At 43.1% G+C, this 12689-nt stretch overlaps 1 protein-coding gene across 6 annotated transcripts; it reads left to right on the top strand.

Annotated features, from left to right (window-relative positions):
- Positions 1–1158: 1158 nt before the first annotated feature.
- Positions 1159–12308, top strand: LOC310854105 (ETS translocation variant 5-like). 6 transcript variants are annotated; one of them, XM_083758622.1, is made up of 13 exons: positions 1159–1315; positions 3180–3292; positions 3417–3504; positions 4026–4073; positions 4162–4212; positions 6860–6983; positions 7144–7425; positions 7819–8129; positions 9466–9528; positions 9633–9695; positions 9815–9984; positions 10196–10297; positions 10611–12308. In XM_083758622.1, the coding sequence occupies exons 2-13, from the start codon at positions 3245–3247 to the stop codon at positions 10842–10844; spliced, it is 1584 nt and encodes a 527-aa protein (XP_083614748.1). In that variant the 5' UTR covers positions 1159–1315; positions 3180–3244; the 3' UTR covers positions 10845–12308. The 6 variants fall into 6 exon arrangements, with proteins under 6 accessions (XP_083614748.1, XP_083614745.1, XP_083614746.1 ...); XM_083758619.1 differs by having other exon boundaries at positions 10196–10303; XM_083758620.1 differs by having other exon boundaries at positions 3180–3298.
- Positions 12309–12689: the final 381 nt, after the last annotated feature.

The following is a 12689-nucleotide window of genomic DNA, read 5'->3' as shown; positions in this document are numbered from 1 at the left end:
ATACACTATTAGAACGCCCACGTCTGAAATAGACGCCTCAGGCATGTGCTGTGATGAAGGAATGCAGACTATATAGAGTCAACATTGAAACAAAGGCCAATGATGGCAATCAAACCATTGAAAACAGCTGGTCAACAGTCAAAACTGACAAGATGACATGTACGCCTGGTCCGTGTTTTGTCTAAGGAGGTTATAGTTTGGTTTGATTGATTGATTGATTGATTGATTGTTTGTTTGATTGATTGATTGATTGACATTTTTACTTCACAGTATGCAGAATGGATACATTTCAAACGAAAGCACAATGTCAATACAAAAACAAACTTTGTGGACGATCCAGGTTACACTGTTTTCAATTCATCAGAACAGACTACAAATATACACTTCTTTGAAAAAAATACAGGAAATCATCATTCATCATATAAAATTATAAAGAAAGTAAAAAAGGGTCAACAAAATGTCCACCACACTTTTTTTTGGCAGTCCTGGTGCTACCTCCCCCATAGCCCCATGACACGGCAGTTATCTATCTACTACTGCAAGACTAAACTTATTTCAATGCATTACTAGTCAGTCGCCACACATTATTTCATAGTCTGTAAATGTAGGCTACATCATAAACTTTAAACTGAAATCATGAAATGGCAAATGGGAGACCCTTGCTAAACTGAGTAGATTGTGTGTGTGTGTGTGTGTGTGTGTGTGTGTGTGTGTGTGTGTGTGTGTGTGTGTGTGTGTGTGTGTGTGTGTGTGTGTGTGTGTGTGTGTGTGTGTGTGTGTCTGTGTGTGTGTCTGTGTGTGTGTCTGTGTGTGAGTGTGTGTACTGGGCAGGCTACCTTGCCCGAACACCCCTATTAACATTTTTCCCATTTTCATGAATACTGTCTGGAAGCACATTTTGTTTTCAATGTTCAAACAAAAGTGAAAACAAAGTGAACCGTGTCCCTTTAAGAGAGCTCTCCAGAGACATGAATGAAACGGGGCAGCCATTCATAAATAAAAAAAAACATCAAGGGGGGGTTTAAGGGCATTCTTGATGGGGATTGGCTATGCGTTTGAATGGCAATACTCACCAGCCAATGGTTGCGAACTATAGGGAGCCGTTTGCGCTCGAGGGGACCGCAGACAGACAGACCATCATTCCATTGAGAAAATCCACAGTCAAGTTGCGTGAGAGAGAGAGGAGGAGCGCTGCTGCCTGCAGGGAATGTAGAGAGCGAGAAAAAAGGTTGCTGCTTGCCTGCGCGTGAATATTTGTTTTTGTTTTGACTAGGCCTACTGTACTACTGCCGAGAAAAGTCCACACAGCATCAGAGTGAGTTGTGCACTATTATTATTCTAACGCTGTTAATGAAGCATGGATGTGTTTTTTACTCGGGACTGCGACTGGGACCGTGGATTGTTGTAATTGCCGTAAAACACACGCTGGTGTTCTCGCTGTGATTTGGATGGATGTTGCGCTGTGTGGACTCAGTGCTCGCGAGGAGAGCTAGGGGAGAGAGACTGAACGCCATTTTATGAGAATGAAATGCTACAGAGAGAGGCAGTTGTTGTGTTAGTGCGTAAATTTCCCCGCATTTCCGATGTATTGTTTTTTTTTTTTGCAGTAGTTCTCTAGCACGCTTCTGTTTTGTTGCGTGTGTTGAGTGATCCCAGTTCCTTATCTGTGTCCGCTTGGAAATTTATGAATGGCATTGCGCGATCCCCCCCTCCCCCCTTGGTGCGCACAGCACACGTAGGGATCAAATTTCACTTCATTGAGAAAAACAAAGTCCCCAGGAGGAGGAGGAGGCCCCATGGGTGATTGTACAGTTTGGAAACTTTACAAAGCTTAAGTTAAAAGCCATCACCCCCTCCTACCCCTACATTTCATAGACTGCTAACCGTTGTATATATTTTTTTGTATTAATGTTCCTAAATATATTTAATATAACATTCGACCCTAAACAAAAAACAAAAACATGTGAGATCGGGGGTAAAAATGTTATATGTGCATCCGTTCCGTTACATCGCCGTTCGTGTGGGTCGACTCGGATCCCATTCCCCGAGTTAGCCGTTACGCAACTCCATATGACACGCTTTAACGTCTGAATGGTAAAGCCTCAGGGAGTTGATCAACACACTTTTAGCCAAGCTTGTCAACAGCTTTGTTGGATGTTTTTTGTTGGAACACATTATGCAATAGTGGGCTACTGTAGCCTGCATGCACGAGGTAGGCGGTAATATAGGCCTACATATAGTACAAGTAGTTAATCTGATCTTTTATCTACCCATGTGTGTCGTCACCCATACGGCACGGGGTGATTAGGTTTCTATGCACATTTTCGACTGTTCGACAATCTTTTGTTTGTTTAAAGTAACAGTCTGTTGCTTTAAATAAACACAAAAGATATGTTACAGTTAGGCCCAATTGAAAACCTACTTTTCAATTAGGCCTAACTGTAACAGCCGTAAATATATATCTTATTGGGTTTATTATGACCTTCTGGCAGGCCTGCCAGAATGTGTCCTAAACCACCAAATTACTCAATGGTACAGTAGTGCTAGTGATGGGTTATATAATTGTACTACAAAAAAATCATATGGGTTCAACTTAAGTTTTATTCGATGGGCTTTTGACATTTTGTCACTCCAGGTGTCACTGTTTTGCAAATCCATTAAAATGAGCGTTTGACAGCCTGTTTTGGCGGTTGAGGTTAATTTCACGTGTCACATCAAAAATGTATGGCCCACACACTTTGGTTCTGTCAGAGACTGTTTTAGGATGCTGTGCTTTTAAAGGTCATCGTAAACTGCATTTTGAAAGAAAGACGCACACATCGTTTCCCCATAATGAGCGTTACTGACCTCACGGTAGCCTAGGTGAGCCCGATGACCACATTTTTATGACCTCACGTGGCCTGGTTTCTTCATTGGTCCATCCCAGCTGACGCATACGTGGTGGTCTTACGCAAGACCTGCACTCCCGGCGCTTTGCCGATAAGGTTTTACGAGCTCCACTGGTTGTTAAACAAACACAAACCGATGCACTGATTAAGGGGGTGATTGTGTCTAATAATAGATGTAATAGAGTGTGAGATATGGCTGTCATTGATGCCAGGTAACAGGTGATTATAATATATTTTGATGGCTGTCGTTGATGCCAGGTGATTCTAATATAGGTTATCGTCTCTCCACAGCAGCACGGGGTCGGTGAGGGATCTCCCGTTGGACGGCCCTTGGCTCCCCACAGAGACACTGCAACATGGACGGCTTTTATGATCAGCAAGTCCCTTACATGGTACCACAGAGCGTGAGTGTTTTGTTGGCCTGGACTGGACCGGACCGGCCTTTTCGGAAGTTGTCCCAGATTTCCCAATGGTCAGCACGTCCCAGAAGTCCCCCCCTCTCACCACCTCTCTCCATTGTCATTCCAGAAATCTCAGGTAGAGGAGCAGTTGAACAGACCACTCAATGACAGGAAGAGGAAGTTTGTGGACACAGAGCTGGCTCTGGACACAGAAGGTAGGTTACAGTACAGTCCCAATGGGTGGAACACTCTTCAGCTATGAGTGGAACATTGCTCTTTTATCCATAGTGCCCATATGTCCCCAGGGGCACTCAACTATTAGTATGAAGTAAAGTGAGCAGGGGTACAGAACTCGCCTTTCGGCTCGTTCTTGCAGCAACGCAGGTGTGCCATTAATGACAGTAATGCACACCCTCTTGTGTAATATTGCTTAAACATACTAAATAACACAGCGGACACAGTGAATTTGTGGGTGGACAGCACTACTGCAAGTGCTGCCAGAGATCACAGGTGTTCACAGATCTTAAATAGACTTCTCCAGCCTATCACCAGAAGCTAGGGTGATTGGCAGCCAGCAATCAGATGATGACATGTTCAGCACCTGGAAGTGAACACTCAAACTCACACACACTGACACAAAACCCACACACATGCCACCCAATCACACCATACTCACAACCATAACATCAACAAATCGTGAATTTATGGACTATGATTTCTTTCTCCTCTTGTCTAGAGCTCTTTCAAGATCTGAGCCAACTCCAGGAAATATGGATTGCAGAAGGTGAGCTCTGCAAATTAACGAGAATATCAATAATATATTTTTTAGAATGTCGCCTTTTTTAAACAATCTCCCAAATCCTCTCCTACAGCCCAGGTTCCCGACGACGAGCAGTTTGTCCCCGATTTCCAGTCCGACAACTGTAAGTACAGACACCACTCCTGTAATATTTATGATAGAGCGGAAAGAAAAGAGTGCTGCGACATGGAGTCACATTATGCATAATTACATGCATTGTTTATTTATACGTCCATTTCCCAAGGACTACAATGTTCCTGTGCATGAAAGCATGGAAACAAAAGATCATTCCGTGGCTCCAAAATAAGTGACCACCTTTCTTGGTTTGGGATTAAGTCAACGTGCCTGTGCTTTTCGTGTTGTTTTACCCATGCTGCATGCATAGTGCAGAATGAGCGGGTGTTGTGCTTGTGTCGGTCTGTCCAACTGGCTGTTAGGCCTCCACCAATATCCAGTTGCTTCCAGAGCTGAATCTGATTTGGAGTGATAATTTAAGCCAGCCACGTCCCTAACCACCACTGATGGACCACTGGAGAAGGTCTTGTTGTTGAGTCCCAAGCAGTTGGCAGCCGGAGCGTAGCTGCTGGGCAGAGCTCCAAATCCAACCATGCTGTGTTGGCTTTGTTATACTTGTCTCTATTTGAAAGTTCTCCACAGCCACCGCTTTTTCCTGAGAAATATGGACTTCTCCATTAGCAACTTAAAGGCTAGTTTACTTTAGACTCTGTCGCATGACCGTGTCAGATATTTTAGTGTTGCAGTTGTTGGCTGCTGTGGTTGGTGCACTTTAACGCTGGGAAGCTTTTACTCTGCCTGAATAGAGTATGCTGCAGGAGTGTGTGTGTGAGAATGTAGTATTGGCATGGTGCCAGTCATTATTACAAGCAGTTGCTTCATCTACGAACCTCAGGAGAGCAGTATGGCTGACTGTGTACGACTAGAGGAGCATTTAAGTGACAGGCTGACTGAGTCACTCAATGTTTTTCTACCACTGGTGACTGAAGATGACAAAATGGTAAATGGTGCATTTATATAGTGCCTTTATCCAAGGCGCTTTACATAGATTGTGCATTACATTCACCCATTCACACACACATTCATACACCGATGGCGGCGGAAACCATGCAAGGTACCAACCAGCACATCAGGAGCAATTAGGGGTCCAGTGTCTTGCTCAAGGACACTTTGACACTAACTCTGGGGAAGCCCGAACTGGCAACCTTGCGGTTACGATCCAGCCACTCTACCCCCGAGCCCGACAACTACATTAGGTGAAACTTAATGCCTCACTTTCATACAAGCTAATTTCCTAAACCAACATTCGCATGAAGTTTCATGAATCATGAATGATTACAAAGTCTGGCTGAAGCAAAAACCTTGATGACGCAGGTGGGCTTTGTGCGTCAGTCATGGTCTTAAGATAGATAGATAGATACCTTTATTATCCGACAGGGGTCGCCCAGAGCAGTTAGGTTACAACATACAAGTAAGGATAAGATGGATTAAAAAACAAGGGTGTAGTATACAGAAGAAACAAGGCAAAAGGAAAAAGCAAGGTACATCAAGAAACAATAATACTATTAGTAATAATAAAAGTAATAAACAGGGCAAACAAGGATAAACAAAAACATACAGTATACTGTATATACAGTCGATCAGTGCGTCTTAAAATGGCAATTTTAAGTTTAGGTGCTTTTTGGGTGTGTAGTGTACATCAGATGCAGCGAGTTCCTGCAAACATTATCTTTCGTGTTGTGATTAGGGATGTGGCCTGGAATCTGGATGAAGTAGGCGTGTGACCAGAAGGTCACCAGTTGAGCAATTCACATCTGAGTGATGGAAGTGAATGACTAATGCCCTCTGTTTCTGCAAGACCGGAGTACAACACTGGGTATTCCCCAGTTGCCAATTTATGAATGAGTAACCCCCCCCCAACCACAGCTGCCTCAGGCATTATTGTAAATAAGAATGTTGTTGTTATCTTGCCCTGTTGACTATGGGTTAAAAAAAAGAAAAAGCTAGCCGTGGCATAGTACCATCTGAATGATGGCAGTTAATATGGCACAGGAAACAGCGGGGGCCGTTAGAGCAGGCAGAGACCCAACCTCCGACTTCCTACCGTACCCCGCTGTGCCCTGACAATACTCATGTCATAGATAGGGGAGGAAGTGGGGAAATATTTGCATGTTTGGCCTTTTATTCAAGCAGCACACAAAGATGTCTCTGTGTGTGCCAATGTCTGTATCGCTGCTTAATAGCTGCCTCAATGAAATGACTCTGTGTGGAAAATGAAGCTGTTTACACATCTGTGGTCGACCATACTGCCATTGTGTACACAGTTATTCCCAACAGGACAGGCATGTTGAAGGAAATTATGCTTTTGTTGCTAAATTGCAGGAATGTTGACTTTTCAGTTTTTCCAAACGTACAATTCTCCTTTTCATTCGAAATTGGCACAAGCTTGCTTAAAGAAATAAATAAAAGATAAATATATATATATATATATATATATATATATATATATAAAAATCCTTCTTTTTTTTAAAACAACATTGCATCTCTCTATTTGTAAGTTTGTACATGATTTGATAGTTGGTTATTGCATGGGGTGGGCACAACCCTTAAACTATATATCTCACTCCTAGGCAAAGTGCTTTTGTTAATGTAATTAATTATGCATATTCTATTCGTCGTTTCTGATACTTTTACACCAGAATGTAATTGGTCATATTTCAATGGTAAGCATAAATGTGTGTGTGTGTGTGTTGCAGTGATGTTCCATGGACCACCGGTCAGTAAAGTGAAACGGGAATCCAGCCCATCCAAAGAGCTGTCACCCTGCAACCAGGAGCAGAGACTCACACCGTACAATGATAAGTGCCTTTACAGCTACAGGTATGTGTAAAATCACTCCCCCCCCCCCCCAGACAAATATGTATTAATTTCCCTATTGTCTCCAATTCTACTTTTTTTCCCCATGACACAAACAAGTGGTCTCTCTAATAAGTCATCTTCTTTCTCTCATTCGCAACTCCATCCCTTCTGCTTCCCCCAGTGCCTATGACGGCAAGCAAGTCGGGGTCAAATCGATGGCTCCGCCTGCTGCACCTGCCCTGCTGTGCAGCTCTGCCCACCCGGCAGGGACACCGCCCTTACAGAGGCAGGTCCCTGGCCCACAGCTAAGCCACGGCTGTCCTCCTAACCAGGCCCCCTCCCCACGTCAACACCACAACCAACATCCTGGCCGACACCCCCAACAGGCCTGCCAAAGTCAGCGCTTTGCGTTGCCACGGCCCCCTGTCAGTCGGCCAGACAGCTCGTATAGCTCAGAGCACAGGTGAGTTGGGATTTAGGCTGTACCAAAAGCTTACACACTGTAAGCTTACACACTGTAAGCACACAGTGTATATATAAAGATGAGTGACAGCCACTATGCACCCAAAAACCTTTGCGACTAATATTTCTTTAGGAACATGACAAAGTTGACATACATGCTTAGGTTCAACTCAAGACCTGACAAATGTGTGATTTTAATGTCCGAGTTGTGAGTGGTGATCATGTACAATTGTACACAAATGAGACCTCGGAGACTCAAATGTGCCAAATTGTCTTGAATGAATCACATACTGTCTGAAGTAATCAGAACATCACACCTGCGCATGATCTAATGTTAGCCTGAAATAATCGATCTTAAATTATAACGGTCTGTTTTCCACCCCCTCGTCCACAGGTTCCATCGGCAGATGTCGGAGCCCTGCTTGCCACTCCCCCCTCCAAAGAATGCAGCCAGGCCAGCCTACCCTTCTCAGTCCCACTCCCACCACCGCCACCAGCCACCCAGCCAGGACGGCCGTCCCATATACCAGCGCCACCTCTCGGAGCCTGTTGTCCCCCTGTCTCCACATGGGTTCAAACAGGAGCTGGTGGACCCACGCTACCCAGAGCAAGGGGCCCCTGGTATGGGTCCTCTGCCCCCCCGGACGACCCCCTTCCACCCCGTCTCCATCAAACAAGAGCCCAGAGACTACGGCTTTGACTCAGGTGTGTGTGTGTGTGAGACATAGAGCTGTTTAGTTTAGAGATCCACCCATATGGAATTTCTGTGCGATATGACTATTTTATTTATATATATATACACAATATATTATATCTCCAATATATTGTTGGTTCTGACCACTTCCCATAAAGGAATTGTGGTGTTTAGTTTAGTGCAGAATTAACAAATGACAGTCAGTTGAACTCTTGATCTGTGTTCGTCTGTGAACCACTTTCTATAAGCCAGCCAGGGTCAATCCTATTAACATTATAGCTAGCTAAATGACGTAAATGGTACAAACAATGATCCCATTTGAATCCTAAAAGGACCATACCGGTAGTTTGGGATGTTTAGCCTATTGCCTGGAACTTACATTATTGAGTTGGATTCCATGTATTTCTGTACGGTATGGGATTGCTGGGACTTGCTTGAGATATGTAATAATAGGTAGTCGACCAGCACACTAAATATCATTGCGTGGTTGTTTGCTTTTGTCAAATGAATCATGAATATATACATGAATATATAATTTATCATTGTGATTTTAAGGCATTTTAAAAAGTGGGTTTTATTTTAAGTCTACCCAAAAGTAGAACATCTATTTGAAATTCAAACTTGATGATGTTTAGCCAATATTGACTCAATTATTCGTATACATTCTGTAACATTTTAATGACTTTGGAGAAGTCTTCATCTTTTTTAGAAAGATCTGTCTTGCACGACTGACTGCTTAACTGCTACAAATGTCTTATCATTTCTTTCAGCTATATCCAGACAAAACTAGATCCGGACTAAAATCCTTGTCATAATGTCCTGAGAGCTTGTTTTTTCAAATTATGAAATTAATCTAACACCTCTCAAAAAAGCATGCATGCCTTTGTTTCATCCTGTTTCGATTCATGCGAATGCACTGTTTACCAACCAGTGTCTATGCTCGAGTTAGTACAAAATGTGTCTGCCAGACTCTTAACTAATAGGTAGACGTAGGCCACCTATTACACCAGTGCTTGGCTGCTCTTCAATGGTTGCCCATTGAATGCAGAATTGATTTAAAATCCTTTTACTCAATCTACAAAGCACCACTCTGGCTGGCCCCCGTTTACATCTCTCAAATACTGCATCCGCTTTAAAGTGTGATATTTCTCAGATCTTTTGACCAAGGCCTTCTGGCTGTCTCAAAGATTAGACTCAAAACAAAGGGTGACCAAACAGTTGCAATGGTTGCACCCACTCTGGAAGTTAGTTTAAACAAAAAGGTGCATTGTGCAGATGTGTGACGGCAGTATGGTCCTTTCAAATCGCAACCGTCTTCTAAGTGCTTGCTATTCTTGTGTCTTACAGAGGTACAAAACTGCCAGTCATCATTTGGCAAATCTTCAGCATTCTACCAGAATAACAATGAGGGTGAGTTCCCATAATGAGATTTGATCTACTACTTATCTTTCCATTGAAATTTATTTTTCATGTTCATTAAGACTAATAAAAAATCACTGTACTTAATTTGTCAGGTTTCGTTTATGATGGCGAGCTGTACTACGATGACACATGCGTTGTACCGGAAAGACTGGAAGGTAAGTTCCTTTTTTTTGTTTAACTGTTGTTGCCAAACTCTACTGTGTGAGATAAATGTTTTTGTGGATGTTGACTGACTGTCCGGTTCATGTATTGTAACCTTGCTAACTTTGGCCAGGTAAAGTCAAGCAGGAGGGGCTGGTCTTCCGTGACGGCCCGCCTTACCAGCGCCGCGGCTCCCTGCAGCTCTGGCAGTTCCTGGTCACCCTGCTGGACAATCCAGCCAACAGCCACTTCATTGCCTGGACTGGACGCAACATGGAGTTCAAACTCATCGAGCCTGAGGAGGTCAGTTGGGCTTTAGGGGGTTAACTGACACATACTTCACTGTCTTGCTGCTTTCAGGATTAAGTTAGTTCATTGTCCCCACAATATCAATAATTTAACGCAAAACCTTGATTAACCAATTATGTAAATAGCTTAGTGACAGTAGTCTACCTGGAAATCATACTCAAAGGTATTCAACAAAGCCTCCCCCCCTTCCCCCACTGTTTCACAGGTGGCCCGGCGATGGGGAATGCAGAAGAATCGTCCCGCCATGAACTATGACAAGCTGAGTCGCTCCCTGCGTTACTACTATGAGAAGGGCATCATGCAGAAGGTAAAGGCAGGTCACGTTCCAATCTTATTTTCACTCCCATCACATTTTTATAGTGCGTTAGTGGAATAGGAAAGGCATTTTCAGAGTGGGAGAGTAAGGTCAGAATTATACAACTGTCTCTATACTTTAGGTGAGGATAAAGCTATGATCTGAATAGACAATAGCCGGTGAAATAATGAAATTAATTAGACTTAGACTCCCGGTATATACAGTATTTACATTATATTTTATGCCATTATTTCATTCCAATCTTTCTTTGATTACATCTATCTGCCTGAGTTGACCTCTAATCCTCTGGCTCTTTTTTTGGCAGGTGGCCGGCGAGAGGTATGTGTACAAGTTTGTATGTGATCCTGAGGCGCTTTTCACCATGGCCTTCCCAGACAACCAGAGGCCCAGCTTGAAGGGGGATCCAGATGTCCTCATTCCTGCCAGTGAAGAGGACGGCCTCCCCATGCCTCTCTATGAGGATGGGGGTCCCTACCTGGCTGACGGAGGGGAGCAGTGTGTCACCGGTCTAGGCTTCCCTGACGGCTACCCATATTAATCTCCATGCCTGGGGCTGGTTCTAAATATAAATATATATAATTTGCCTTTTCCCTAACCTGGCCATTTGTCATGCTGGCAGACACAGGACTCACTCGTTGAGACTGAGACGGGTAAAGCTATTTCACGCGCTAGCATGAACATTGAGCAGCCCCCTATATCGTGTACACCTGTGTTTAGCCAAGCCCTCACCAATGGCCACCTCGTAAGCTGATTTACCATGGACATAACTAACCTTTCAAACTGCATGCCAGAGCGTGAACAAGTTCCCTCAGACAACCCTACTGCACTGTCGGCCGCCTCGAACCAGGTTTAACCGTTCCAAATTTCGCTTGAAGTGGACAGGATTAGGATGCATGCCACAGTCACATAAGAAGGGCCAAGGGGCGTAGAGCCGTCCCCATGGCCAGTATTTGCCAAGGGATCAGATGGTCTGGTTTTACCTCGTTCGAACCGCAACAGCATGATGGCCCCTGCTAAAAACCCACATCGCAACAGACGACTACAGACTATTGGTTCGACACCATCTCTTCTGTTTGGAGATGTCCGTTTTATTTTATAGGAGCTGGATAAGAATGCCATCATAATGTTGCATGTTGGCAGGGCTTACTCAAAAATCCCTTAACATAATTTGTAGAAGTCCTCGATATTGTTCCCATCTTTGTCTATGTGAATACTGGATTTCGCGCCAAACATTCTACATATGTCACGACTTGCCATGACTTTCACTTTTTACTGACATACTTCAAAAGTAATGTTTTTTTCTTTGTTCTTTTGTAATGTTGTACCTCCTGAAAGAAGGGATATGCATCTGTACTTTCTGGACGCTCCTGTATTTCTAAGATGTATATTGAAATATGTTTTATGTATGCTTTTTCCCTTCTGTAAAGCTAATATTTTTGGCACTATATGGACTTGTAAGGTTTTTTTTTCTATAACTGGTTTATGACAAAGGTACTGCCACTATCTTTCTCTAATGCTATAATACTGCCAATATTAAGCTAACAGTTTGACTTGACACCATGCTGCATGGATGTTCTTACAATTGACTTTACCAATCTATTGTACTTTCCTGCTTTTTTGTATAGTGTGTATTAGCTTCAGTGGCTGGAAAGTAAAATGATATATGAATATATTTTTGAACAGGCTGCATTTGTTCAACATTGCATAAACTGCAAAGCTTAGCCCGTTACTACTATATTGTATGCTACCCTCTCTTTCCCTAAAGAATGGGCTAGATAGACACTCCCCTATTTTCTGACAGACCTACTGTTGATGGTGCATATATAAAATTTGTGTACTGCTATATTTTGCTATATGATCACAATGTAGTATGAATGTGGAATGGATGGGTGTCTTATTTCGACAAGGATCACTGGTACTGGTGTGACATCTTCCCCAAATATGTGTGCCTTCTGTTGCTTTTGGTCGATCTTTTACTTGATATAATAAACAATCTGCTTTACTTTGTCTCGTGTGAAATTTGTTTCCAGTAGATAATCATTGCACTGCAATAACTGGTGGTGCCCTGAAAGTGAAGAGAATCAGGCTTGACCAGGCTGATTAGAATCTTCACAATGGCAACTCCCTAAAAATGAAGGGATAAAGTAGCCTAGAAACCTCAGGCGTTTTGGGCATAAAGTGACAATTGCTTTATTCTTTTCTCCAGTTCTGTCAGCTAAGGAGACAACCCATGTTTTAATCGTGTGATGCTTCTTCGTTTATGCATTTCTATTGTAGCACTTTGAGATTCCATGGTGCATTATAAATAAAATCCATAATTTGTATTATGTGTGGACCAATTTACAATTTAGGCATTTAGCAGACGCTCTTAATCCGGAGCGAC

Source organism: Protomyctophum parallelum (assembly GCF_964188405.1).
Source record: "Protomyctophum parallelum genome assembly, chromosome: 23".
NCBI lineage: Eukaryota > Metazoa > Chordata > Actinopteri > Myctophiformes > Myctophidae > Protomyctophum > Protomyctophum parallelum.
This window is presented reverse-complemented; position numbering and strand designations above follow the sequence as displayed.